The sequence below is a fragment of the Ambystoma mexicanum genome, chromosome 1p (genome assembly GCF_040938575.1).
Source record: "Ambystoma mexicanum isolate Mex_15411 chromosome 1p, UKY_AmexF1_1, whole genome shotgun sequence".
NCBI classification, from domain to species: domain Eukaryota; kingdom Metazoa; phylum Chordata; class Amphibia; order Caudata; family Ambystomatidae; genus Ambystoma; species Ambystoma mexicanum.
In genome coordinates, this window is record NC_090921.1 from 653,509,301 (window position 1) to 653,535,274 (window position 25,974).

A 25,974-nucleotide genomic window follows, 5' to 3' on the forward strand; every position below is an offset into this window, starting at 1 on the left:
TATCGCTAAAGGCAGCCCTCCCAATAAGGGGAGTATCGGACACTTTTACTCCCTAAAAATGTGCAAATACTCCCAATAAATATAAATGGGGAGTAAAAATAGAAAATAGGAAAAAGACATGTACACCCTCACAGCTCCATGCATATATGTTTGGCCGAGTAGTGCACGTAGTACCACAGGAAAGAACTGCTATTTTAACTGCCTGATTGGAAGAAGTTAATGTGCATGATTTACTAGGCGCAAAGAAATAAATATTACAGAAACATTTGTGTTTTTCAGTTAAAACATTTTTACTCGCTTATAAAATACTCTCATTGGGAATTGGACTTACATGTTTACTCACTAAAAATAATTTCACTCCCAACTTTAAAAAAATAGAGCATAAAATACGCCCCACTTCCTATCTGGAGCACTGCCTGTAGGGCTCAGCCACTCTGCCAACGGATGATCCTTCACCATCCGCTCTAGTTCCTTTTCCACCTCTGTTCTCAAGGCAGGCACTGTTTCTTGCATTGTGACTGACAGGTTTCGCTTCACTCCTCACGATTTTGTGAGCGTATCTGCTAAAGCATCCTGTTTTCTCACTAAACACTTCTGGAAACAATTGCTCCCCTGTGCGTTGGTACAAGGTGTAGAATGTGTGTTCAAACGAATTTGGATCAAAACGTATACTCAACGCTTTTTGGGCCTTCAGCCAAGGATTTCGACCCCTTTTTTTCACAGCATGTACCATGTTCTGTTCTTGAATTCCAATACAGCTTGAAACATTAACAATATCTTAATGAGTGATTATTCACTTCCTCCAGGATCTCCGATGTCCGACTGCTTAAGTTTCACAGTGAGGCTTTTGCTTCTCCCACTTCGTTTTAGAGATGAAATAGTGTGGGTAGCAACTGCCCACCTTCACCTTAGTTTGTACGATGTATACAGACTGTACCCCTCCGATATCTTAGAGTGGTCATACGAGTGGTTTGTGATCATTGCATGCTCTTCCAGAACTGCCCTCGTTAACATATACCCTTTTCTTCCTCCATCCAATTTCTGTGAAATCACCTCTTCACAGTTGGAACACCTTTTGGTTGCTCGACATTTTCGTGAGTTCACAAATGTCTGTCTCCCAACAAAAGCACTTGTACATCTCCATATTGTAGGTTGTCCTGGATTTCATTTTATCCTGTTTCTCTATCCTTTCTTTCTCCCTTTTCATTTTCTTTTTATTAAGTTTATTTTGGTAACATATGACATTTGCACAGATAGATACCTGCAGCATAGACATATTCACCCAGCCATACACCTGGAGAGCGGACATGGAGGAGTTTGGAGAACAGATCAGCAATTGAAGGCCATAGTACATGGCATAGTACACAGCCAGGAACTGGGCACGGTGGACACTCTGTAGAAAAAGATTTGAGTGATGGGTTCTGCTAGTGTGGCATTATTAATCTCTCGTCCTCTACTGACATATTCCCACGCCACAATTCCAGGCAATGAACAGTTTATCTAAACCTCTAAATGCATTTACAAAAACCCAATCCGAACACTCTGGAGGAGCATGATGGAACAGTCCAATCACTGTGCGCCCCTCCCTGGGGTCAGGTGCTCTAACCAATGGCTTTAAAGCATTTCTCAGCTTGTTTCATCTGCTGCATTGCACACGGGAGAGTGGTTTATGGAGATTTCCTCCTCAGCACTAGTTGTGACCCTAGCCCAGAGTGTGGGCGCATTGAGAACACTTGCTCATCTGCTCAAAGTTGTGTCCTTCACAGAGCCATACCTTGTAAGATCATAGATCGTTGCTCTCAGCCCTTTTCTATAGGCCCTATCGGACTGCCCACAAAAGACTGCATCAGTTTGCTTCACCTATGAATCTGCATTCTATGCCTGATCTACTGAACCGCTTGTACTACCATATCTGTTTCTTATACATTTCTAACTTGATGTTTGAACATGTACAGCATCCCTTTAAAATGCTTCAGCACAATGAACTTTACTTTAGTTAATTGGTCCTTTTTATGGAGAAGCATAACAAACAGTCCTTCAGTTTACAAGCTCATTTAAGCTCTCAACATTGCACAAAAAAGACACTTCACAGGCTTGGACGTTTTTAAAAGGCAGAGTGAACCACTGCAGCAATGGGTGAAAGGTAGTAAGCAGTTTGAATAAAAGGCCTCCTTTGTTTCCTGTTCGGAAATAGAGAAATGTACATTTTGTAAAAATGGTGAGTGCACGGGTGTTTACTACTACGTTGTAGCCTTGAATGTATAAGCCATTCCACCTGGGCATAGGTGAATACATGACAGAATCCATGCCGCCTTTGCACATGCACGAACCTACATTTGAACCAGATTGACGCTGCAGGATTCAGAGCTCTGGCATCTTTTTGTGGGCCTTGGGTCGAGGATTAGGAGATGACAGTGCAAAGGAACAAACTGCCAAGGAGCGACAGTGGCTAAATGTTTTTCCAGGCCGCGGGAAGTGGAGCCCGCAATCTTTGCGGGTGAATGGGGTCTTAAGTAGGCAACTTGGAGTACAGTAGGGTTGTGAACTGGAGCAGATGAGTGGCTCTGAGTAGTGATCCGAGTTTTTGGGGGAATTCATGGAAGTGTGGTATGAGAGGACAGCCCCCATTTCTAAGAGATAAATCATGAGGCTTCAGTGGCAAGGGGGCTCAAAGCAAGGTGCGAACGAACGTGGGAGCGAAAGACTTGACCAGTGGAAACAAAGGACGGATAACGAGAACATTGTTCACATTGTAAGGTAACTACTGCGACATAGCAGCCTGCTTACTCTTGCACAAACAACCACTGACCTCCCAAAGTGGGCACTTTTTAACATTTGTAGGTAAAACATAGAAACAGTTGGTTCAGTTTGTTAGTCGAATGCTTTCAGATGTTGTTTGTCGATAAGATGACTTTCTCTACTGATCATTTCAAAGTTTTTCCTGTTTTTGTTAGCTTTAGGTCATGACTTCATACTAGTTAGTAGTCGTACATAATTTGTGAGCCACCACATTTCTTCAGACCCCTAGACTGTGAGGTGGGACGTGTTGCTTGTCTTAAATAGTGACCGTGGGAATTAGATGATAGAGTTGAGACCACACCCAGAGCTGTTGAATTTACTGCAAAGGGGACATGGTTACCACATGGAAAATCTATTTCCAAATTATTTTGTTTTACTGAGTTTTAATAATGTGCTAGATGGTACTATTCAAGTGGATTATATGCGCACAAATGTACCTGTATTATGAACTTAATAAAACTTGTTTGACTAATTTTTAACTACATGGGCACTTATTTTCTTGAAGGTTCTCTGGTGCTTTCCTGTAGTTCAAGGCAACATACATGCCCAAATGGGGACTGCATACCTCTGGAATGGAAATGCGATGGTGATGTAGACTGTTTGGATGGTGGGGACGAGTTGGATTGTGGTAAGTGACCAAAATCACTGTGCCTAGATTTCATGCCATCCAAAAACAAATGTCTTAATGGCATGTGCCTGTTAACAAAAACTACATGTGGCAGTTTACATTGTATTAATTGGCAAAACAAAGCTGGCATAGCTATTTCCAGCTATTGTCCGGGATAACCAAACATACACCCTTCTCTTCCAGACTAGCTACTGTACTGTTACACCTGTGCTAGTAGCAAATCGAGCAGGCTTCAGGCGCCTGGGTTCTCCCCTCTGGTTATACAGATACCCCAAGTGTTACCACCAGTAAACACCTAGAAACCAACTCAAATAGGAATAGTGAACTTCCTGCATGCAGCCATCAACACCTCCAGGATTCATATGTGCCTCTTCCTCACTTCCATTTGCCCTCCCCATTATCTCCCCAGAACCCTGCACCAATAGGCTGTTGCACAATGTAAGACCATTTTACATGACGTACATCAGGGTTCGGAATTAAGATTCGATAGGCAGAAGTTGACTTGCTCTTGGGTGTCGGGCATTACCCAATAGTAAGGAGCTATCACTGGGGAACCAGGAGCAAGTACACGGCACACTTGAAAAAGTCTGCATTTTGCCAATTCGTTTAGAAAATGTGGCCTAATCGCAACTGTCATGTTTTTTAGTGAGGGGTAATTTGCTTTCTTTTTTTGTTTACATTTCAATTCCTTGGATTATTTTGCCTACTTCACCCAGTACGACCCAATGTACACATTACAGAAAATAAACAACTATGTGACAGACTTGTATTTGTGGGTCAGGTAAGGGAAGAAGCAGAAGGTGAGCTCCTAGGGACCTTTGACAAACAAAATGTGTGGTTTGGCAAGGAAATCTGGAAAATCCTTACAAACGATTGTTTACATTTGTTTTTTATAAGTTTACCGTTTGTGGTGTCTTTTTTTTTTTTTTTTTCTTTTTTTCTTTTCTTTTTATTTCAGTCACCGATTTTAAAACCAGTTTTTCCTTTTGACTTGAATTGAGTGAAAAAATCAAAATAAAAAATACAGACTACTAAAATACTAACTTTTAGAGGCAGTATGCAGGACGGGGTGTAGCAGACGGTGGCAGTGTCTCTGCTGCTCCCAGGAAATAGATTATTTAAAATAAGCAATGCGTTTAATTGAGATTGCACAGAGCCACTTAAAACATATTGCTAGAACACATTTTATGTTGTTCTGCACATATTGGCCATTTATTTATTTGGACAAGTGACGACCACTAATACATTACAGATAGCTACAGGTTAGTCTGCTATTAAAACCTTTTTTGTTTCCTATTTTTGGAATGTGTGTTTATAATGCCCCCAACAACTGCCTTTGTCTAAGAATAACTGATTTGGTTGGGGAGGGGAGACCTCCTATATTACATGGTCGATTATAGCTAACACTAGCCTATAGATCATCACTCAAACTATGCATTAATAAGGGGGAAAACAATTCTGCCTTATTTATGTATACTTGGAGTGAAGATCTGTAGACCAGTGTTGGCTATAATTGACCACATGTAATGTAGGAGATTCCCTTACCTTATCTCATGTAATTTTTTAAAATGTTATTTGTATTGATTCAATAATGAATCTTTACAAAATCATTCATACATCAATATTTACATTACAAATGTCATACTATCATACAATTTATTAGTCGAGCATCATACTTTGAAAAATTTCGTTAGAGTTCACACATTGGTTTATAGTTATCCGTGCTATACTTCAGATTTGTGTTCTACATTTAAAAATGTTGGATTTCAAACGTTAAAATGCATGGATTCGGCATATCAATTAGTTAATGTCCAATATCATTCATAGTTAACCTCTGTTGAATCTAGGTTAACTCTATAAATCTTACCACTTGTTGTCATTCAATCTGATAAGTGTTTCATTATGCCACCCCATATTTTATATAATGTAACATGTACAGCCTGCGAGTTGCTTTTTACGCAGAAATTCCAAAATTCATCGCTTTTTATAGCGTCATATATGCTCACAAACGGACACAGTTTGGTCATAAGTCGACCCCATTCTTGGACAGAGAGTTAACATGTCTTGGAGATTCAATGTTTGTCTGTAGCATACAAATGCGACATATTCTTAACTCAAATGGTGTCTCAGTTTAGGCACCATTTAGTGCCAACACAGGCAGTTGGTTTACTCGTAATTTCAGTACAAATCCACGAACAGCTGGACTCTGACATTTCTGCAGGTATTGTATCTTAAGATATTGGTGACCAATGTAAGATGCACATTTAAAGTTATGCAGTGTCTGGAGATAATTACAATTATTTATCTAATCCCACTGTTTGGTTTATTCTTAAATATAGTATTTAAGACATAAAATTCAGTACCACGTGAAGAGTCAGGTGACCAGTTCATAGCATAGAAAAATCATCATTCAGTTTCACAAAATTATTAGTAGGTCTTGCGTCAAAGATTGTTCTCATGAATTGTAACATCGGACACTGGGGACAGCTATGGGATTTAATGTAAAATGATCCTCTTCAAGTGCTTGGCTCTCAAGTGAAACCAGTCCAGTTCAACCATAAGTAGGGCATCGGAGTGGCGGGAGACAATTTCAAGAGTTTCCTCCAAACATTTAACTCCACAACTTTGAACCACATCGGATTTTTCATGGCCAATGGTTCTAATCATAAAGGATTGTAGGGATGAAGCTTTGTCTATACAGCTTAATAATGCCTTCTATTTAATATCCAGCATTCTGGTTTGCAGATGTGCTAATCGGTCAAATCAGCTGTCTGGCTTTTCTTGTTGTTTTCCACAACTGCACTATACCTCCTATTGGCCATCAGTTCAACTCCCAAGTATGGACATTTTTTTACATATTCAACATTGTGGGAGTCAATCTGAAACTTTACTCTAGCAATCCTGCTCAAAGAGACACGTTATTTTGGTCTTGTTCGTGTTAATAACCAGGTCATTTTGGTTTACATACTCTCTATTAGAGTTCTACATTTATTTTTTACTCCTCTTCTCGTATGGTCTAACAAGACCAGGTCGTTTGCATAGAGCAGGCTTGCTACATTTCTAGTACCAATCTTGACTGGACATCCCTACGCAGCCAGCAGTGTTAAAGGAAGATCGGCCAGGTATAAATTAAACAGGGGGGCACCAAGGACACAGCCTTGTCAAACCCCTCTGATGCTGCCAGGGTGTCAGTTGTCTAATCTCACCTGTACACAGCAGCCATTCAGGGCAACCCCACAAGCGCAACCTCGACCATAGACGAGCGTGGTTAACTGAATCATTAACTAAATAGAATGCTGCACTGAAGTCTACCCAAATTAAGTATAGTGAAGGATTTCCTTTATTAGCAGCTTCACATATCAATAAATCTAATAACCTGATATTATGTGTAGTTGCGGATCCACTACGGAAACATGTCTGTATATAATGTCGACCCATTGTTGAAGGGCTTGCCACACAAGTGTAAAACTATTTTCTTGCCATATCTAACAAAGACAATAGTCTATAATTCGCAGGAATTATTCTATCGCCTTTTTTGTCTATTGGTAAGAGGATTGTCTTATGCAATGTAGACAGAGCACATTTTTCAGTACATCCTTTGTCAAACAAAATATGTAGCACTTTTGCCCATGCTTTCGGATCAGACTTCAGAAATGCATTGGACAATCGGTTGGGTTCGGGTGCTCATGAGCTCTTTAGTTTAACAATGGCCATGCATCTTTCATTGATACTAGGGAATGGTAACCATCTGCCTCTATAACTTTGTTCCATGGCTACCGTCTCTATGGTCACAAAATTAGGTGTGATGTACTCTTTCCAACTACACTCGGAGATGAAATTTATCATGATACATCGTGAGTCACCCATGGCCTTTTTCAATGTTTGCCTTATGGTTCTTGTATTCACATTACATAGTACCGGAAATATCGATTGCCACTGCCGATTTAAGGATTAAAATGTTCTTGTACTAGTTTTTTATTTTTTTTAATTTTATTAGCTTTATTTTAACTTCAGACATCCAATTGTGGTCTGTTTCCCTTTTAGCTTTCCTAATCTGACCCTGCATAGAGCGCTTGGCATTACTTATTTACGTTAGTGTTTACCTTGAGAAATACAAGTGCTGAAAGGAGCAGGAAAACTCTATACCCTGGACCAGAGTATTACCATATCATAGGAAACTGAAAAAGTGTCCAGAGAGCAAAACAGTGTTGCTTGAAAAGGTGTATCAAAAATATTTTATTTACTATGATACAAGCATTTGGACAGGTCAATTAATTACATATTACTTACAAAAGCATCAATAAATTACATAACACGGCAACATGGGTAGACAAATTACTAAGCTAAAATTAATCCATCTCAACAGACATTCATAGTGCAGCATTCAAACCATACATCATACATAGTGACATTCAACCAACCAACAATGGCTAAAAATGGCAAAATTAGTTTACATTGATTACCAGTTGGGAGTGTAACACATATTCAACATCTCCCATCTAACTATTTTAATATTTAAAAGCTATACAGCAATAGAACTAATTCAGAACAATCTATCGCAAGGGTAGATCTGGAAAAAAGAATGTTTGTATAGGTCATAACCCTAAGGGGTAAGCTCAACCGGTTTCGACGTAGAGTGTGTAGTAGACAACGTCTTCATCAGGAGATACAAGGCGAAAAAGCTTGTATAGATGACCATTGGCATGTAGGATGAAAAGAAACAGTCATTTGATGAAATCAGTCCGCCAATGGAGCTGTAGCTGTAGTTAACGTGTAGTTAACGTGCCGCTGCTCTTAGTGGTGCCCTCCAATAATGATATAACTAGGATCAGCACGGGCAGCTGGAGTGGATGGAAACAGCCCAGCCGCAGCCCACGTGATTCACGTCTGGAGGGTCGTCTTCTTTAGTATACGGTCGGCATACGGACATGGCAGCATTTACATTGTGGGCTGCGGCTGGGCTGTTTCCATCCACTCCAGCTGCCCGTGCTGATCCTGGTTATATCTTTCAACACTACAGGCGTACTTTTGCTGATTCGCACTTCTTTGCTGTATGACCATCTAAGAGGCCACTCCATCACAATCATTATTGGAGGGCACCACTAAGAGCAGCGGCACGTTAACTACAGCTACAGCTCCATTGGCGGACTGATTTCATCAAATGACTGTTTCTTTTCATCATACATGCCAATGGTCATCTATACAAGCTTTTTCGCCTTGTATCTCCTGATGAAGACGTTGTCTACTACACACTCTACGTCGAAACCGGTTGAGCTTACCCCTTAGGGTTATGATCTATACAAACATTCTTTTTTCCAGATCTACCCTTGCGATAGATTGTTCTGAATGAGTTCTATTGCTGTATAGCTTTTAAATATTAAAATAGTTAGATGGGAGATGTTGAATATGTGTTACACTCCCAACTGGTAATCAATGTAAACTAATTTTGCCATTTTTAGCCATTGTTGGTTGGTTGAATGTCACTATGTATGATGTATGATGTATGGTTTGAATGCTGCACTATGAATGTCTGTTGAGATGGATTAATTTTAGCTTAGTAATTTGTCTACCCATGTTGCCGTGTTATGTAATTTATTGATGCTTTTGTAAGTAATATGTAATTAATTGACCTGTCCAAATGCTTGTATCGTAGTAAATAAAATATTTTTGATACACCTTTTCAAGCAACACTGTTTTGCTCTCTGGACACTTTTTCAGCTACCTTGAGAAATAGCCATATGATGATCTTAGTGTCCCTGTTTCATTAACTAGTATTCCGAGGCAATTATTTATGTATTCAGCATTCTGCTCCTCCCACGAATTAGGTCATTAATATGTGTAGTGGCTTTATCTAGATTTCTGGTTGTCCAACATACCCTGTTACCTCCATGGTTCTCTAAGATCAATCAGACACAATTAGCTTCCACACTTAGTTTGCTTATCTATCAAAATGTTGTGATCACTAAAGTAATTATCTCAGGATTCAAGTTGTAACACTTTGTCAGAGCATGAGTTGGTTCTGAAAAAATAATCTAATGTTGTAGATATGTTCCCGGGGGACCATGTACATTTTCATGGACAGTCGCCTATGATGCGCCCATTATACAATAGGAAACCCCACTCTTTCAGAGTATCAATCCACATCTTTCGCTTATGGTTGCCTCTTGGTTTTATAATTGTACTCACTGATTTAATTCATCAACATTCGAGGGCGCTGTCGACGTCTCTACAACCTGCATTCAAATCACCACCTATCAATGCAAATTCATGGTCTCTAACGATCATCCAGGCAGAGCATATTCCATCAATTGTCTCAACGATTTCATCAAGGATTTCTACTTCAGGTCGTACACATAGATATTGATGAGCAATTGTAGGCTCAAACCACTCTGCGCATTCACTAGTATCTCAATTGAAGTATATTCAAGGGACAGGTGATAGTGCTCATACTTGCCATAGCAACGTTTTGTTTTACACCCACTATTAGGCCGCCAGAAGGACGTCCTTTAGGGCCTTTTGTAACAAGTTGTTGTACAAGTATGTATCCCTCGATATATAGATCTTGGAGCGAAGCCAAGTTTCTTGTAGGAAAATTATGTCGAACTCCTCAAATGAAGGGAACGAACCACTTGGTGGGTCTAAGTGTGTAAAACCATGCGTGTTCCAGCTGGCAATCTTGAAAGATAATTTTGACTATAGCTGCTGTCGCACAAGAAACCCTTTTTTTATTTTTTTGTTTTTAAACAATTTTTATTGGTTTTTAACAATATAAACAGACACCACAATATTCAATAAGAGATTCTCAATTATAAATCCAGTGTCATTGCTCCCATTCCCTCCCTCCCATCCCTCCCCTTCCCAAGACCACGGGTAGTTCATCAGTGACCTTCGCATCAGCTTACGAGCTGGGGCTATTGTTTCTGTCTGAGGCGCTGTCCGATACCTTGGGATGGAGCAACGGCACAGTTAGCGCCACCCACCGCTGCAGTTCTGCGCTAGAGTCTAGTCTTTGTTCCTGAATTGCAGTTTCCCATGCTCCGGTCTCGGCGGTTATCCACCTACAGAGGTCTCCCCACCATTGTACATCGCTTGGGCTTCTTGGGTTTTTCCATCCCATGGCTATGCGTCTTTTCGCTGTGATATATATCAAATCTAAGAAACCCTATAAACCATTCCCATCCTGCGGCAAGTACAGACCCGTCAATGGTACCTACCTCCCTCGGAACCCCCTTCACTTTTCGAGCTTGCATCGTCGTCTTGATAGTCTTAATTACCAGTGTTATACATACATGGGAGGTACAGTTGATAGCATACCCCATATTCTGAATGGAAGACTGGTGGGTACGAATCAAAGAAATCACTTCCTCGGAGGTACAATGCACACGCACAAAGTTGCCACCGTGAACCTTCAAAGGTTCAACTAATCTAAAGTCTGTAGATGACAATACTCACAATGTGGGGATGCTCTTACACACTTTGAGCAGGTTGGATCTATTAGTCCGGCTGTCTGTGAATGTCAGAGGACTCCTGCTCAGGGTAAATAGTTCTTTCACGTTTGAAGAGGGGCAGGGATGTGGATGAACCACAGGCAATGTAGAGGCCGTTTTTATTTGGTTATCTGCTCCAGGTGCTAAAAGATTGTGGTTGGACAGCAGGCACGCGAGTTCACCTGGCACTAAGGCAGTTGATACAGCTGGTGTTGTCGCATGAGGGTTATCTGTTAGCGACCAGATGGTCAAGGTACCAGGTCCTTTCTGGCCTCTTATCGGATTTATGGCTTCTTTTTGTCTCTATTTGCAGCTTGTTTGCGCATTCTTGCGCATTTTACAAGGCGCCTCTCCTTTCGGGATTTGTATAGAGATGGACCTCCATTAACTTTGTCACATGTGTTCAGGTTTGTTGGAACAACAATCACATCGTGTTCACTGCTCACACGAGCTTGTTCAGGCATTAACATAGGGACTTCATGGGCTGGTCTCTTTGGGCTAATTGGATAACATTGTGAGCACATGTTTAATTCACGAAGGACTGCCCCTTGTTTTTTACTTCTTCCAGAATAACGACACAATTTCAGCAGGATTTTTACTGAAAATTGTAATACTCCATCGGATACATTTATATTATTGCTTAGGTCTGATGCCTATGACTATGGCTATGTGACTTATTTGCAGAAGTTTCATCATCATTCCTGGTTCCCCTAATGGTGCTTGGGTAAAGATTAGGTGACATTGACAATTGTGTCTGTGTATCAAGTGTTTAATGTCTCTCATAACGACAATAAAAATAGTGCCAAACTTTTTCATTGACTCTAAAATAATGAAACAATTTCACTTTTTATTTTTATTTGGGGGGGAAGTTTTCCCTGCTTTACTAACACCCCTCCACCCCCACATATATATTTTTATTAAAAATTCAGCATTTTTTTGTCTTTTGTTTCACTGAAAGTTTTGCACTATTTTAGTTTAGTTATAAACACTGCATACCATCTCAAGTACTTCCTGTGGTTTAGGTATTGTGCGACTCTTCCTGAGTCACAGGAGGGTAACCATCAAGGTGGCATGCTTTTCATGTACAACAGCTTCAATTACAGAGTTAAGACCAGAGGTGGGAGTTTGCATTTCAGCTTTGTGAGCAGGCATGCTAGACCTTGCAGCAGTTTCGGTCAACATATAACATAGAGCCAATAGAGAATTGTTGTCTATATATCCATAATCTGCTGTTGTGACATTAAATGGTAATGTATGAGTTCCAGTGGAATCTTGCGGGGACCTCGCAGTGAGTCCGTGGGCATGCTGGGTTGATAGAAAGCAATGATTTTTCCGTACTTCAGCAGTGTTGGTCAGATTGTTTCGACTGCTGTTAACTGCTGAACGAGTGGACATCCGCTCAGGATCAGCACAATAGCCAGCCTTATTTCTTGCTCCTCTACGCGGGGTAATTTTTTGCATGCTCTAATGTTCTTGGACTACTGCAACCTGGGTTTAGTAGAGGAATTACTTGGCATGTTTGTGGTGGAGGTAAGATGATTGCCTGAATACTTCAGAGGAGGCTTCTGAACAGAAGTGAAAGGGCTATGGACAACAACCTGTTGTGCACACTCCCAAACCACGCATATAAAACGACCAGCGTAACAAGAAGGGGCTATGAGCTTGTCTCAAGCACTCGCACTCCCAAAACTTGAATTTTAGTTCATAAAACAATAATAAAAATGTGTGTTATGTGCCAGCCTACCAGAGCCAACAAGGCAGCCCACCTGCGGGGAACAGGTTGTACTCGCTGCAGGACCGCCAAGATGCAAGGCAGAACAAAGCTGTGACGCCTTGGAGCCTGTGAAGCCTTACTTTTGGGGGAGGGGTGGTATGTCTCACCACACTTTGCTCTTCTTACTCCCAGAGCATATTCTCTCCGCCAACTCTCTCTGAAACCGGGCCACCTCAGACAGGCCGACAGGCAGGGTGGACAGATAGTCAGGCAATCGAGTCACCACCGGCTCCCGCTTCAGCTCTCCGACGCACTCCAGCTAGTGCGCAGACTAGAGGAAAGGCCCCAGAATTTTTGTGTTGTCTGTCAAGCCGCAGTGCGCCTGCTCACGGACACCCCGAGAGACCGCACGTAGATGCTTCAGATAGACAACCCGTTTTGCAATCCTGTCATTTTATATTCTTCACTTATTAATGTTACGTTTTTCCTATTTGCTCTGCAAGTCGTACCTGGGTAGTCATTTTGTTTTGTAATATTGGATAGAATTCTGAGCTTTTTGTCTCTTGGAAAAAAATATGTATTTTTCTGTTAAGATGGGAACGAGACCCTGTGGTTGTGTATGTTTTTTTTGTTGTCAAAAGTTGCTGAGTTTATATTTTATTCTTTTAGAATTTATGTATGTTTATTATTTTTTCCACTCACTGATGATAAAAAAACATGGTATCCCTTCTTGTGGAGAGCAGCTCTATTCTTCTCTAAAGCAACATTCTTAAGTCTGTTGTAAGACTGACGCATTAACAATCTTTGTACATAATGAAAGGGATCTGAGGTTACTTATTGCCCCTCGTCATTTAACAATTCATATTTTGCCAAGCACATAGGAAACCCAGTATGTTTCTGTATGTGAAGTACATTTTGGAATGTGAAATTATGGCACATTGATAAAGGCAATACTTATAGCTTTCATGTGTACATCGGCCTGAGACTGGTATCCAATGTCAGCTACTCGCCCCTTGCACTTGCTACTTTCAGCATCTGCCTGGTAGTGCAATGATAGGCTCTGGTACTCGCATCATATTGGTAGCATTGCTGTTGTGCCAGTGATTCCACCAAAAGTCCAGGCACTGGCATCATTTCTATATTTTGCCATCAAAAGTCTGCATCTTGTCAAATTCCATATCTTGCCACCAAAACCCGATGTACTTGCACCACTTGTAACTTGAAATGATAAAATAGACTTGGAAATGTGACCAGAAAAGAGGAAGCATTCCTCTTTTCTGTAATGAGCGACTGCTCCTGGCAGAGGCTTGCGAATGGGAATGTGCTAGACAACTCTTGCAGAAAATCGCAATGTGCTGTGTCATTTGGGGGAGGGGCAGTATGCAATTTCAAATATCTTTTTGGCACCTCTGTGTGCGGTAGTTAGTGCAGAGGGGGCTTGCCCTAGCATGATTCTACTGAAACACTTGGCATGCATCATTCAACGAGTCAAGACTGAGGCTTCTGGATTAATAACCCAGGCTGTATTTGGATGTGTTTATAAGGCGTATCCTTAAATCCTTTGTGTGTGCAGTATTCATTTACTAGAGGTGTGGAACTCCTCATTCTATGACAAGACTGCAGGCGAGCATTATGCTTCAACTTCATTTATTTACTACTCTTCAGCAGCTCAACAAACTCATATAAAAACTTTGAAAAGCGTTCAACAGAACTTTTCCTTTTCTCAAACTACAAAACCCAAGAGTCTCTGTAGTCCATGTCCTCTCAACCAGTCACAACCCACCTCCTGTGCTTGGACTCCCCCTCTTCTTCAAGTATGGGATAAACTGTAGAGTGAGTGGAGTGGACGTGAAAGTTTAAGCACTAATTTGGAGTGCATGTATGAGGCTTTAGGAGCGGATGAGTAACATGAGGAGCGTTTTTAAAATGATTCAAATTTGAAATTAGGAGTAGGAATTTGTGTACACACGTAGAGGAGTGAGTTACTGGATAGACAGAGCATACCCGTGACAGGTAAAGTACTTCATCTTACCCGTGAGGCTGGCGGGCCCCGTGTCGCAATCTCGACACCTCAGGGGTTCAGCTCAGTCTGCGGAATACGCAGCCCTCTGGCGCGTGAGGGAGAGCTCCCAGAGCACCAGGCCCCCACCCTCGGTTAGGTATAGCGATCACACGCGCTCTGCAAAGCAGTAATACAGACCAGCTGTTCAGAAGCAGCAGCCTACATACTAGGCATAAGCAGCAGAGCTTCCATAAGCTCACTAGGCTGCAGAGACAAAGGAGCAGAGCACAAATGAGCTAAGCCTCACAGCAACCTACGGAGAGTAGAGCGAAATTACAACTGGTGCAGCCACAAAAGAAATTAAAAAAAATAAATACATACAATTAAGAAATCATCACAAGGAGCAGTGGGCGTGCTAAAACACCTGATTTAGGTACACGGGCACACAGCACAGTAATAAGATGTTTGAGTGGAGCGAGGAGGAACAGCCTCTGGATCTCGCTGCCAGCTTCAAAGAAGTGCTGGGAACTCCCTGATTGATGCAGTGGCGGGAGGGGTCAGGCCCCTACAAGAGAGACTGGAGACACTGGAGGCTATGCTCTCACAACCCAGTAGTGGCACCAGAGACTTGAATTGCATGCCCACAGAACCCTCAAAAAGAGGGCATAACTGGAGTAAAACAGCCCTTAAGAGGAATGCCTCTGACGACCCCCAGGGCTCATTGGACGGGACAGAAGAAAAGGCTCCAGAGGTAGCCGACGCTTTCGCGAAGCTGAAAGAGGCTTACCTTCAGCGTCAGGCAGTGCCAGACCTCATGACTCCCTCTCCAGGGGAAGATGACACAGGAGATGACCCAAGCTCGGAAGAAGAGCCGGTAGACGACCAAGCCTCACAAGGAGAAGAGGTCACAGAGGAAGAATGGGCTAAGCCCAGTGGGGGTAAAAGAGGACGTAAGGAGAAACCTCTCCAAGAAGCTCAAGAAGATATGTTTGATCTGGACAGCATCCGGAACCCAAGGTCCACGGAGTGGCAGCCATCCCCCCGAGTAGCGCAGTATATGACAATAAGACTGCACAAGGCACTAGACAAGGAGGTGAGACCGCGCCTGCGAGCGGAATGTCCGTGACCAGACCTCCCAGGGAAGGTAGCGGAGACTCCCGAATTAGATCCAAAAATGCTGATCTTCGTGTGAAAGACAAGCAATGACCTACGCAAGGGTATTGACGGGTCAGGAGCTGTCAGGAGAAGGTATTGGACCTGGCAGGACCCCTCGCCAAGATCATGGATCTGGCAGAAAGGGCAAAGGATACCGGAGAGGAAGTGGACCCGGATGCTCTCGCCGGCTGGGTGCAAAGAGCAGTCTGTCTCCTTGGGAATGCGAACTGTGCAATCGCTTCAGAAAGAAGGGGTCTGCTGCTGAAAATAGACTCGAAACTCAGCGACTTGGCATCTTACGAAGCAGGAGAAGGGGCACAAGGACTCCTTTTTGGAGAAACCTTTGGCAAGGAGATGGGCCGATTCGTTGAAACCTACGCGTCGCTAGAAAAAGCGCAAGCATCTATCAGAAAAATATTCCCGAGCAGAGTTTTTGGCGGGACCGGCCGCTTCAGGGGTCGTGCAGCTGGTGGCAGTCGGGGCGGAAGAAGACTCCCGAATCCCAGGGCACAATACTGGGAAAATAGGCAACAGGACACGTTTTTCCCGTCCAGAGGGAGATTCCCGAGAGGCCGCAGGTCCAGAGGTGCAGGCCGAAGGTCCAGGATTTACACCAGGTGAGAGCAATTCAGTATCCCCCAGTAGGAGGGAGGACGTGCATTTATTTATTTTTTTTTATTTATTTATTTATTTTTTTAAGAGAATTGGCGCGCGCTTTCAAACGATTCCTGGATATTGCAGACCGTCAGAGGTTTGCAGCTAGATTTCATAGAGACCCCAGTCCAGCCGCACAGGCCGCAGAGGCAGAGAGTAGCGCAAGCAGAACAGGTTTGCCTAGACGGTGAACAAGCACAGTTAGTTTAGAAGAGAGCTATAGAGAGTTGCGAAACAACCCCGAGGTTTGTGAGCAACATGTTCCTAGTGCATAGGACAGAAAAAGTGCGCCCGGTTATAAACCTCAAGGAGCTAAACGGATGGATCATATACCGACATTTCAAAGTGGAGGGCATCCATCAGCTTCGGGATTCCCTGAGAGAGGGGGACTGGTTGACGCGACTATACTTGAAGGATGCATACCTTACAGTCCGAGTACTCAAGGAGTACAGGGCGTTCCTAGCTTTTCACTGGCAAGGACAATTCTGGCAATTCAGAACGATGCCATTCAGGCTTGCTTCAGCACCCTGGGCATTCACAAAGTTAATGAAGCCAGTAGCAGCAGCAATCGGGGAGAAGGGGATCAAGTTGATTATCTACCTAGACGACCTATTACTCCTAGCAGAAGATCAAGAGGTACTAGCATACCAGACGAAATGGGTGCAGGACCTTCTGGGGTCACTGGGGTTCCTTGTGAACATAGAGAAGTCAGCTACCACGCCAGCGCAGAGATTAGACTTCCTAGGGTTCGTACTAAATACCAAGAAGGCTACCCTAGAGCTTACAGCTCGGAAGATAAAGGATATTAAGAGGGAGATCAGAGCATGCTTAGAGAAGGAACAAGTATCGCTCAGAGCATTGGCAAGAATAGTAGGGTTACTAGCAGCGTCTATTCAAGCCATTTCCCCAGGGCCCCTGCACTACCGAGCACTACAGAGATTGAAGATAAAGCATCTTCAGAAGGGCCTGAGGTATCGCCAACGGGTGCCTCTAGATCAAGAGTCAATTACGGAACTAGAGTGGTGGTTAAAGAATATGGACGCTTGGAATGGGCGAGACATATTCGGAGACAGACCGGATCTGATAATAGAATCAGACGCAAGCCGGAAGGGCTGGGGAGCTAGATGTGGAAGTCTGGAGACCGGAGGCAAGTGGAGCGAAGAGGAGCTTCGCCTTCACATAAACTGCTTGGAGCTCCTAGCAGGGTCGTTCACGATCAAGCCATTCACAAAAGGAAGATTGAAATCATGTGTCCTGCTGAAAATGGACAAGATATCAGCAGTGCGATACAGAAACCACCTAGGTGGGACTAAGTCCAGGATGCTAGCGGAGCTAGCGAAGGACTTTTGGCATTTCTGCCTACGCTCTGAGACATCGGTGACAGCAGAATACCTGCCCGGGACATTGAACGTAGTGGCAGATTGGAACTCTCGATATCTGACAGACTCCAGCGACTGGAGACTGGATCCGGCAGTGTTTCAGAGGCTGAACTTGAGATGGGGGCCAGTACACATGGACCTCTTCGCTTCCTGGCTCAATGCTCAGACGAGTCACTACTTCAGCTGGAGGCTGGACCCGGGAGCGCAAGGGACTGATGCTTTCCTGCAGGACTGGTCAGGAGGTCCTCACTACGCATTTCCTCCCTTAGTGATGTTGAGCCGAGTTCTAGCGAAATGCCGGAGGGAGAGGGCGGAGCTGGTCTTAGTAGTGCTATTGTGGAAATCGCAGGTGTGGTGTCGGACGCTGATGGCGCTAGTAACAGATATACCCAGAGTCCTCCCAGAAGGAGAGCGACTGCTCACGGACCCAGCTGGGTCATGTCATCCTCTGAGAGTGAGAGGGACACTCCTGCTAGTCGCGTGCAGAATATCAGGAAACGTTGTGCACTGCCAGGAATTTTGGCGCAAGCTGCAGAGCTTATTGCGGAATCCTGGGCTCCATCCACTAGGAGTAGCTATGATGCAGCTTGGGCAAACTGGACAAGCTGGTGTAAAGGGAGAAGTGTTCATCCCGTTTCAGCACCTGTAGTGGAAATACTGAATTTCTTAGCAAATCTATTGCAGATCGGAAGAGCTTTCCGTATGATGGGAGTTTACAGGTCAGCAAATTTAAGCGGGTCATCTGCCAATATAGGGCGTCCCAGCAGGAGAACATCCTGCAGTAGTGAGGCTCATCAGAGGTGCGAGATGCAGAGTTCCACCAGAGCCCAAGTATATTTCAATGTGGGACGTGTCAGCAGTATTGCGTTTGTTAGAAGATTGACCAGCGGATAGGTACCTTTCCCTTAAGCAGTTATCAGGTAAGCTAGCAATGCTATTATGCTTAATTCCATGCAAATGAGTATCAGACGTTCGGGCCGGAGGGAGAGAACTTCTCTATAGCCAGTAGAACCAGGGACTACTACGGTCCATTACCCCTATTTCCCGAGTAATACTAAATGGTGCGTTGCATGATGCATTAAAGAGTATGAAAATAGAACCGCGGAGAGCAGGGCAGTAGTTACCACACAGCTGCTAATAGTGCGCAGGAAGCCCTTTCACGCAGTTACTTCGGCTACCATCGCGAGATGGGTCAAAGAGATTATGCAAGCGGCAGGGGTGAATGTGAGCGTGTGTGGAGCTCATTCAGTGAGAGGAGCAATGGCTTCGAGAGCCGTGATGGCAGGAGTACCGTTGAGAGAGATCATGCTAGCAGCAGATTGGTCGAGGGATCGTACTTTTAAAGAGTTTTATTTTAAGCCAAAAGAGAGTCCAGCAGGAATGGTGTTGGGGAAGCTTGGAACAAGCATAATGCTCGCCTCCAGTCTTGTCATAGAATGAAGATTACCCCTGCTATCTGCGCAGGGAGTATTAATTCTATTAAAGACTAGGAGGCGAGCATTAAATTCCCACCCGAGTATTGTACTGTCTAAAATTGTATTGCATTATGTTAGCAAGTATGCTACACAGAGACCACCCTAATATTTCCTATTGTATGTTTTCGTAGGGGAAGATCAGAAGAATAGCTGAAGGCAGAGTAAGCAGCAGAGTGCTTCAGGAGACCGGAGGTTCACCGGTAGTTGAGTTGTCAAGTTCAAGAAATACTTCAAACCGTTAACGAGGAACAGTTATGGAATATGATAGATTTTCAGAGCGAGTAAAAGCAGAGGAGGAGTCCAAGCACAGGAAGTGGGTTGTGACTGGTTGAGAGGACATGGACTACAGAGACTCTTGGGTTTTGTAGTTTGGGAAAAGGAAAAGTTCTGTTGAATGCTTTTCAAAGTTTTTATATGAGTTTGTTGAACTGCTGAAGAGTAGTAAATAAATGAAGTTGAAGCATAATGCTCGCCTCCTAGTCTTTAATAGAATGAATACTCCCTGCGCAGATAGCATGGGTAATCTTCATTGTCTTTATAGTGATCAGATGTGAACCTGGAGCATCTAGACTCCACTGCACTCTTAGAAGTTCATTATCTTTGACTTCTGTTCATGGGTTACTGCAGAAGCCTAGTACCCTCCATCCACCAGGAGATTATCCAGATTGATACATTTTCGATGGAGAGCACCATGATTAACTTCTCCTTTTGCCCTGTCTTCAACGCTCTCTAATTTGGGGTGACCCTTTATTTTCCTCCAATAAAGTGAGTCCTTTAGATTCAATCAGATTGTCATAACCCGAATTTACTGTGTTTTTGTTTTCACCGCTTCTTTCCTGACTTCAGCCAGTGTAAGAATTCTGATGAGTTTCTGTGATAATTCACTTTTAACTAGTATTGGATATCAGTGAGGATGGCCCGGAAATTGTAGTTGACTCAGCAGTTTGACAACTTCTCAGTCCTGTGTTGCAGCAAGCCACTAGTCTCTGCATTTTCTTCAGAGATTCTTAAAGAACCCCCATTCACCTACCCTGTAGGCATCACTTCACAGATCCCTTTAACATAGGCATGTATGGGTGTATTTGTGTATGCATATGTCCCCAACCATACATACTGACCACGTGCATATTGCCTCTGCCCCCACACACTCTCTGCAGCACCAACACATCCTCCTCAATGCACATGCTCCCCTGCACACACTGCCTGTGCCCCCACACAAAGCCCTTGCCCTTCAGTAACCACATTGACCCCCAACATGCTGCCCTGCCTGTCCCCAGACACTGCTGCCCCACACACTGCTCTCACACACACACACACTTCCTTTGCACTGCCCTCACCCCACAGACATCCAACATGCCCATCCCTACTATGCAGTGCTTCCCCCACACATTGTTACTAGGTACCCTATTCACACAAACACTTGACCAGTGCCGCCACACAAACATTATGCCAACGCTACCATCCCCCAATCTCTCACCCACCGCCATCCAGTCACTGACCCTTATGTGCACAGTACCATGCTGCCCAGCTCCACCTCACCCACATGGACATGCAGACACACGCACACACGCTCAACCCACACACAAACGCTGGCCCTTCCTGCCCCCATATACAATGTCCCTGCCTCCACCCATACACTGCCGCTCTGTGTTAGGGCTATCGCACCTGACAAGAACCTGAAATCAAACCTCCTCTTAAAGTGTATCCTTAAATCCTTTGTGTGTGCAGTCCTCATTTACTAGAGGTGTGGAACTCCTCATTGTCTTATAGTGATCAGATGTGAACCTGAAACCAAACATCCTCTCCAAGTGTAGGTACTTTGGACAGAGTAACCATGCTCTGCTCTCAGGTAGGGGTAGAAGGTTGATGAACACGTATAATTAGTTAACACACAGCCATAGAAAATATACCACACTGATATATTGAAGAAAATTGATCGCTATGCGTGACCTAATAATGTATATGACAGGCCAAATCAGTAATTAAAATATAATGTACAGTATTCAAAAGATGCCAAGAATAATTCTGGGAGAGTTCCCAATACCTGGTAGTGAGAGGGCGGGAGGGCTGTGGTTCACTTCACACTGTAGGCATCAAACGAAGATTAATGCAGTTGAGCAGAGGGCCAGCTCAGCATTATTGGAAGTGATAGACCGTGCACCCTAGGAACGAACCGAGACAACCCTGTTCTTCACCGGTTTGGAGCAGGACAGGGAGGGTCTAGCGGCTCTGCAGAGTTCAGACCCTGTCCAGTTAGAACATGAACGGGAGCAGAACCTAGGGGAATCCTGCATTATTCCAATTCAATCTCCTGTTACAAGTCCTGAGCAGGTTGACCCTGTGGTTCGTGTCCTTTCATGGGATATTGCTGTGGTATCCAAACGACTGGCTTACTTTTGTTCGGGGTTATGGAGCTGTTAGCCTTCAGGAGTCATGGGCTGTTGAAGCTCCACATATTTGGGGGTATGCCACCTTTGCCATTCTGGCACACAAAGGGGGGGGGAGGTTGTCCCAGTGGGGGGGGGCTGATTACATGGGTTGATGTTTCACTCTTCACCTCGGATAAAATGGTGGGGACAGGTTCACCTGATCTTCTTGAACTACAGCTCACCCTGAGGGACAACTCTGTATTACTGCTGTTTAATTTTTATAATGGGATCCTTCCTGGTAAGAGCTCAGAGTTGATTAGTAAGATGGTAGAAGGATCTCCTTCTGGAGGCTGGCTTCGATAATATACAAAAGACTGGTAATGGGGGACCTAAACCTCCAGTTTTGAGCTGCTACTCGCCCTGGCTGATATAATGGAGGAGGAGGATAGCCATTGGGGAATAGAACCGGTTGATAAAGAGTACCCACTCGGACAGCACAGGAATGTGGAAGAGGTAGCTAGTTTGGTTATGGCAGCCAAGCTAAGGGCCTGTAATGGTGGGTTTCCAGGGATGCCCCGGCCGTAATTAGGTAGAGGTCTGGGACTGCATGAACGCTTTCCAGGTCACTAAAAGGAATGAGATTGACCCCCTGCCATGGTGTCTAGTGAAGATTTATGAGGATTCAGTTTAGGGGGTACGCAATCCTGAGATGGGTGCTGTCCATCTGGAAGTAAATGGTCAAGCAAGACATTAAGGTGGGGAAGCTGTCCGTGGAGCAGCTTTTACCTCTGGTCTATTGTGATATAGTTCCCGTCTTGGCAAAGATAGCAAGGCTGGATTTCAGCGATGCTTCTGCATTGATACACTCTCCTCTACACCTTGGTATGACAAAAAGCGTAGATTAGCTAAGGGACATTTTGATTACTGAAGCAGGGCGTGAGGATGGGGCTAAAAGCCTAGAGCTGAGGGCAGCAAGGCTCACTTATCGTAGATTACTGAGGGAGAAAGCGGGCCTGCCACGAGGACTCCTAGGACGCACTGCTAAGCGCTATTAAAAAGGTGGATTCAAGAGGTTTCAGGGCCTCATCAGGACAGGATTAAATGCAGGTAGAAATATCATGCAATGTTGTATCACTGAGCAAGTATGGGTGGATTATTATGCTACTGTATGGAGATGGAGGGGCCCAGGGCAGCGAGATCTCCACTCTGAGTAGTACTGTGTGTAGTCAGGGGGGCTGCCTCAATCACCCACCTCTAGTGTTGGCCCCTGAGGAGGTTAGAAGAGCAGTCACATGCTAAAAACTAGATAAGGGGCTGGGCCCCGATAGGGTTCCGATGGATTTTTTATGCAAATGAACCCGATGTTTTGGTACCATATTTGACAACATTATTCAATGCTGCCCTGAACCAGAGTGAGGTTTCCTGATTCTTGGACGAAAGCAGAGCTGGTCCCGATCTATAAGAGAGGCTCCAGAGATCAGCCCTGCAATTACAGACCGATTTCCTTGTTGGACTCCGGAGGCAGAGCGTTCACCAGGGCCTTATTGTTCCATCTGGAGGTATGTGCAAGTAATAACCAAATAATTAACCATAGGCAAGCTGGGTTCTGTGAAGGACTAAGTACAGTGGACCAGATTATGCGGCTGCATTTAATCATTCATAAATACGCAGTCCTTAGGAAGATCTGTGTTTAGGCGATCTGTCGATCTGAGAACTGCGTTTGACACAGTGCCTACGCAGCGCCTTTGGGAGGTGCTCAGGGGGCTTGGAATTCCAAAGGCCCCTTTGAATGCCATCCAGAGCCTGTATACAGGTAACATGGCAGCACTGCATTGGGGAACTGACGGCAGGACATCGAGTTGGATTAATGTTGGACAGGGTGTGCGCCAGAGGTGTGTCTTGGGCCCCAAGTTGTTCTGTATCTTCATCAACGGTGTCATCAAAGAGTTGTTGGCCTCTCAGATCGATGCGCCAGTTCTAGCGGGAGACAAGATACCACTCCTGATGTCTGTGGACGACGCAGTTTTCTTTAACACCTGCCAGCGTCCGCAGGCAACTGGACCTATTTGTTGCTTTTTGTAAGAATAATGGCCTGGCACTGAATGTATCTAAGACTAAATCGATGGTTCTTAAAACCAATGCTAGGGGGGAAGCATAAGGGCTTCAAACTGAGTCTGGAAGAGTGTGTTATTGAGCAAGTGACTTTTTACGCTGGGGGTTAGGGTGATGGCCTCTTGCAGCTGGTCTATGAAGCTGGAGAAGGCAAGGGCTCCCCTGGCTAGATATGGTGACGCCCTTGCCAGGTTCAAAGCTGAACATGGCAATGGGGCACTGCGCGTTTCTCTGGAAGTCTATAAGGCCCAAGTGAGACAGGCTGCAATATATGGAGCTGAGCTGTGGGGGCCGCTAGATACTCATGGATTGGCTATTGTGGAAACAAGGTATTTAAAAAATATACTTGTCTTAACTACCAGTACACCTAATTCGTTGGTACTCCTGGAGACAGGCATACAGGGGATCGAGTCAGTCTGTTGGCTCTGCCCAGTCTTGTCCTGGGTGCGATTGTGGTCTAATGCAAATCTGGTTAAATACAGGGCCGTCTTGATGGCATTTCTGTCGCAGCAGGGGGCCTCCTCCTTGCAATGGCCATCACATGTCAAACGGTCTCTCGAAGCTCTCGACCTTGGGGTCTATTGGAGTAATCCAAGCTCAATTACCAAAAATTCAAAAGATGTGGTAAAAACGGCTGCCGTCGTAAAACTACACCATGATGTAGCCATAAAGGCCCTTATTTATTTATTTGGATTTATCAAGCGCCCAGCGTCCCTTGAGGCATTGTGGCGCCGTTACAGAATATTCAGCTTGGTACATGTTTGCAACAATGGTTACAAGGCAAGTATATATAACATTGTCGAACGGCTGTTCTGTGGTTCCAGAGGAACTGTGTTGGAGGAAGTGCAGAGTAATGGACTGTTTAGTTGAACAACTTTGTTTTCAGGGTTTTTCTGAATGTAGAGAGGGATTCTTCGCTTCTTAGACTGGGCGGTAGCGAGTTCCATGCTTTAGGGGGAACTTCAAAGCTGGTTCCACCGGCTTTCACTCTGTTAAATGCTGGGACTGAGAGTTGGCGTGAGTATTTGTTGAGTTTTGGTCTGTGGGTTGGTGCTTGGTGTATTCTTTCTACTAGGTACGCCGGTGCAGTTTGGGCAAGGCATCTGTGTTCCCAGCTCTTGGCGTGCTATATAACCATTAAATTACAGGTGAGACTTGAGGATAACCTTGATTATGTTAACCCAAAGTATGAAAAATCTTTCTACAGTTTCGATTTGGCATATTGCCGATAGCATTTGGATTGCACAAGTGACGCAGTGAGGTTTCTTCTTTGTGTCCCCTATGCAAAAGCAGGAACGAGGTCCTAGAACACTTTTCATGTTATTCCTGGGTACATCACCTTTGAGAGAACGCCATCTAAGGCCACTATTGCACCCGCGTGGATCCAGGACTGTTGCAGATGCTATGGCAGTTTGCCTAAATTCTGCTGATATTCCTGCAGTATTTGCAACTGGCAGGTTTTTATCATGGGCTTGGAGTGCCAGAACTAAGAAAATGTTAGTGTGAAAGCTGCATGAATGTATCCTGGGATGTCTAAGGATGATCTGAGTTTTACAGTTGTTGGCTACCTCGATAAACCCTATGAGTCTAGCTGCTAAGGGACCTTAACTGTTCTTTAGGACTGAAAATGGTTTGCATATTTTGTATCTTGCACAATGAAGTACTGCAGCCTGAAGTTTATACTGGCAAATGATTAGTTGCAGATAAAAATAATATAGAGTCCATGAGATAGACCATAACAATTCAGCTGGTAGTTTGCCCAAAAGGGGGAACACATAGGCTAGTCCCATTCCTCCTTATGGCGTCCCACATCTTAAATCCACCATCTACTACTAACCCTATGCAATGTTACTAAAAAAACACAAAAACATTTATACAGACCTATGTGGACAACACAACACGATTCACACCACACACCCACATACTTACAAATCGCGCATTCACCTCAACTATTTCAGTGGGAGACTAATCTCTAAAATACAAGTCAGCAAATGGTCCGCACATCTCTAAATAATCACCCTTCTGTTTCAGTTTTTGCATCATGAATTTCTCATACCTGGACAGAGTCTGTAAATCTGACAGCCAGCCCTCTACCTTGTGTCTTTTCCCTTGTTTTCCAACACTCAATATTTGCTTAGCTGCCATCACCAGCGCTTTATCTATCCAGCTACCATAGCGTTCAGCCACACTACATCTCCAA

At 44.1% G+C, this 25,974-nt stretch overlaps 1 protein-coding gene across 2 annotated transcripts in view; it reads left to right on the top strand.

Moving 5' to 3' along the window:
* The window catches only part of CD320 (CD320 molecule), a 245,050-nt gene that overhangs the window by 24,953 nt on the left and 194,123 nt on the right, over nt 1-25,974 (top strand). The window contains exon 2 of one of the 2 annotated variants that reach the window (XM_069649709.1): nt 3,305-3,427. The exons of the other annotated variant lie outside the window; for it this stretch is intronic. Within the exon in view, the coding sequence (XP_069505810.1) occupies nt 3,305-3,427 (123 nt within the window). The remainder of the gene's footprint in view (nt 1-3,304; nt 3,428-25,974) is intronic. 2 annotated transcript variants of the gene reach the window in all.